This window comes from Monopterus albus, unplaced genomic scaffold, assembly GCF_001952655.1.
Source record: "Monopterus albus unplaced genomic scaffold, M_albus_1.0 scaffold40.1, whole genome shotgun sequence".
NCBI lineage: Eukaryota > Metazoa > Chordata > Actinopteri > Synbranchiformes > Synbranchidae > Monopterus > Monopterus albus.
The window spans coordinates 1,460,003-1,462,914 of NW_018127920.1; the positions used below are offsets into that span (position 1 = coordinate 1,460,003).

The 2,912-nt window shown below is 43.5% G+C and overlaps 1 protein-coding gene across 3 annotated transcripts in view; it reads right to left on the bottom strand.

The window, feature by feature from the left end:
• citb (citron rho-interacting serine/threonine kinase b) overlaps nucleotides 1-2,912 on the bottom strand; it is a 50,768-nt gene that overhangs the window by 19,417 nt on the left and 28,439 nt on the right. For all 3 annotated transcript variants that reach the window (XM_020599214.1, XM_020599212.1, XM_020599213.1), the window contains exon 16: nucleotides 1-67. This exon is cut by the window's left edge and continues 92 nt beyond it. In XM_020599214.1, the coding sequence (XP_020454870.1) occupies nucleotides 1-67 (67 nt within the window). The remainder of the gene's footprint in view (nucleotides 68-2,912) is intronic.

The following is a 2,912-nucleotide window of genomic DNA, read 5'->3' on the forward strand; positions in this document are numbered from 1 at the left end:
TCTGGCTGTTCAGCTCAGCATTCTCCTGGGTCAGTGTGGTCAGCTGCTCCTCCAGATCTGTTATCACCTACAGAGAGTAAACAGGACAGGACAATTTACAGAGCACACCCACTGCGCCAAAAATATATCAGCCACAATACCAATAAACTACTAAAAACTCATAAACAAGGTGTATTTTTTTAAATTAATTTTTGCCAGTTACAATGTTATTGTGTCTATAAACTATAATAGTTAAGCCATAAATAGGTATGACTGTTTTGACATTAGTGATAAATGTTAATTTTTTACTTTTATAAAAGGCTAACTGTATACTACTGTGTGTACAGTGTGTAATACTGTGTATTCAAGTTACATAAAAATAGCTGGAAAGGTGGATAAAATGAGATTAGGTACGCCGACCAACTTTTACATCAAGGTTCTACAGTCTAGCTCAGCTGACACAGACTGTCTGGACAAGGCATCCTACTGTATGTGCACTCAACATACACATCCATCCATTATCTCTACCACCTGTCCTAACGAGGGTCGTGGGGGGCCTGGAGCCAATCCCAGCAGACATTGGGTGAGAGGCAGGGCACACCCTGGACAGGTCACCAGTCTGTCACAGGGCTGACATATAAGGATAAGGATAATCACCTTTATTAGCCAAGTATGTTACACACAAGGAATTTGTTTCTGGTACAGAACTGATGGCAGCCATCTGCAGCGCCACCTCAACCAACTGGCTCTAACCATCGGGGGCAACAGGGGGATTCAGTGTCTTGCCCAAGGACACTTCGACACGTGGACTGCCGGCACCGAAATTCAAACCTAAGACCCTCTGGTTGGGAGACGACTGCTCTACCCACCGAACCACAGTCGCCCCCTGTGTAGACAAACCAGTCACATTCACTCCTTCGGGCAATTTAGAGTCACCAATCAACCTAAGCTGCATGTCTTTGGACTGTGGGAGGGAGCTGGAGTACCCGGACACACAGGCACAGGGAGAACATGCAAACTCAGCCCAGGCTTCTTGCTGTGAGGCAGCATGGCTAACTGCTGCATCGCTGTGCCGCCCTCTATGTACACAATAAATATACTTTTTTTTGTTTACATACACATAAAGGTCTGGTTTACATTGTGCATTTAGGCATAGCACTGTGTATGTTCATCTGCATAGAAACAACCCCACACAGTCAAAACTATACTGCTGCATTATTACATGATTCAGATATTTAGGTTAGTGGTATAATGCAGTAATCATTTCGAAATGACATCTCGACTACTACCCAGGCAGTATTCAGAGTAAGGAGCGGGCTAATCATTTCATCAGCATCAGGGTGTTCTCGTAATCAGGCATGACGGCTGTGTCCGCTGTAGGGCAAAGAAGGTTAGAGGGTGATGAGGGTGCCCCTTATTCACAGCTTTGACAGGAACATGTGTACCTCGCAGAACTTCAAGGTGGCAGTGGGAAACAGGCAAAGCTTTTAAGTACATAAATTAGCTACCTGTTCTGTGCTGACTCAGTGCTTGTGTACCCCTGAGGCAGGGGACTGAAGCAGCCACTAAATACTGAAGGCGAGGTTAGGAAGTCAATGGTGGAATGGATGCAGTGGTGATCTGGCAAACCTCTGTATTTACTCTACTTGTGTGTCATCCCAGTCTATAGAGCAACTTGCAGACCTAAAGTAAATCACATCCAGAGCTTTGCTGAATACAAATTGCTCAATACTATTTGTGAAAGGTTGTGGGGGTATAGCAAATAAAAGCACAGTTAAAGAGGCAGTAAATCAGTCACAATTTCCTTGACTAAAATGAATATTAAGATTTACTGTACATTAATGGTATAAAGTACTGAGGAACATCTTTTTATGAAACACACTGAGCAGCAGAGATGCCATAGAGTGTTATAGGTCATAGCTGGCTTACTCACAGTTTTTAAATGTAGCCAATGTTTAGTGAAATCATTGCTGTGCAGGTACAATATGCGTGGCTGAGGTGGAAAACACTGCCATATTCTGTATGTAGATATAGTAGATTTTCTGATAATTCAACTGAGGAGATATTTATGTATACAGATGACATAATTATATGAAAATGCTTCTGGCTAACGCAGTATAAACAGAGTTGTCAATAATTGCTCACAATGGTCCAATATAACTAGAGATAATAAAAGAATGACTACCTCAGTAGAAGCAGTATAACAACATCTTTGACAGATGACAAATCTCTGCTGTCCCACAATATACAGGAAGAATTTAGAGGTGATCGCACTGCTGCTTCGGGGAAGGTAAAAGGAGGTGGTGTGTGTGTGTGTTTATCAATAACTCGTGGTGTGGAGATGTACGGACTGTTTATAATCACTGTTCACCAGACGTAGAGTTTTTATTGCTGAAATACCGGCCCTACTATCTAACCAGAGAGCATAGTGCTGTGTTTCTGGCTACTGTGTATGTTAGCCCAAGAGCTAATCCCTCTGTGGCTCTCAGTAAACTCCATGACGTCATCAGCATGCTAGAGACAGCACACCCCGATGCTGTATTTATTACTGCAGGCGACTTTAACCAGTGCAATTTACGGACTGTACTCCCCAAATATTACCAACATGAACATTCCCACTCGGGGCAAGAACACTCTGGATCATGTTTACAGTAACATACGTGGTGCATACAGGGCTGCACCCCGCCCCCACCTTGGACGCTCAGACCACATTTCTTTGTTCCTGTATCCAGCTTACAGACAAAGACTGAAACAAACAAACCCTGTCACCAAACAAATTAAACTCTGGACCCCAGAGACTGAAGGCACCCTGCAGGACTGTTTCGCCCAGACAGACTGGGATGTGTTTAAAGCTGCAGCCACCTCAGAGGATTTTCTGTCAGCATACAGGATTATGCTGAGTATGACCGGATACATTAGTACCTGTATTGACA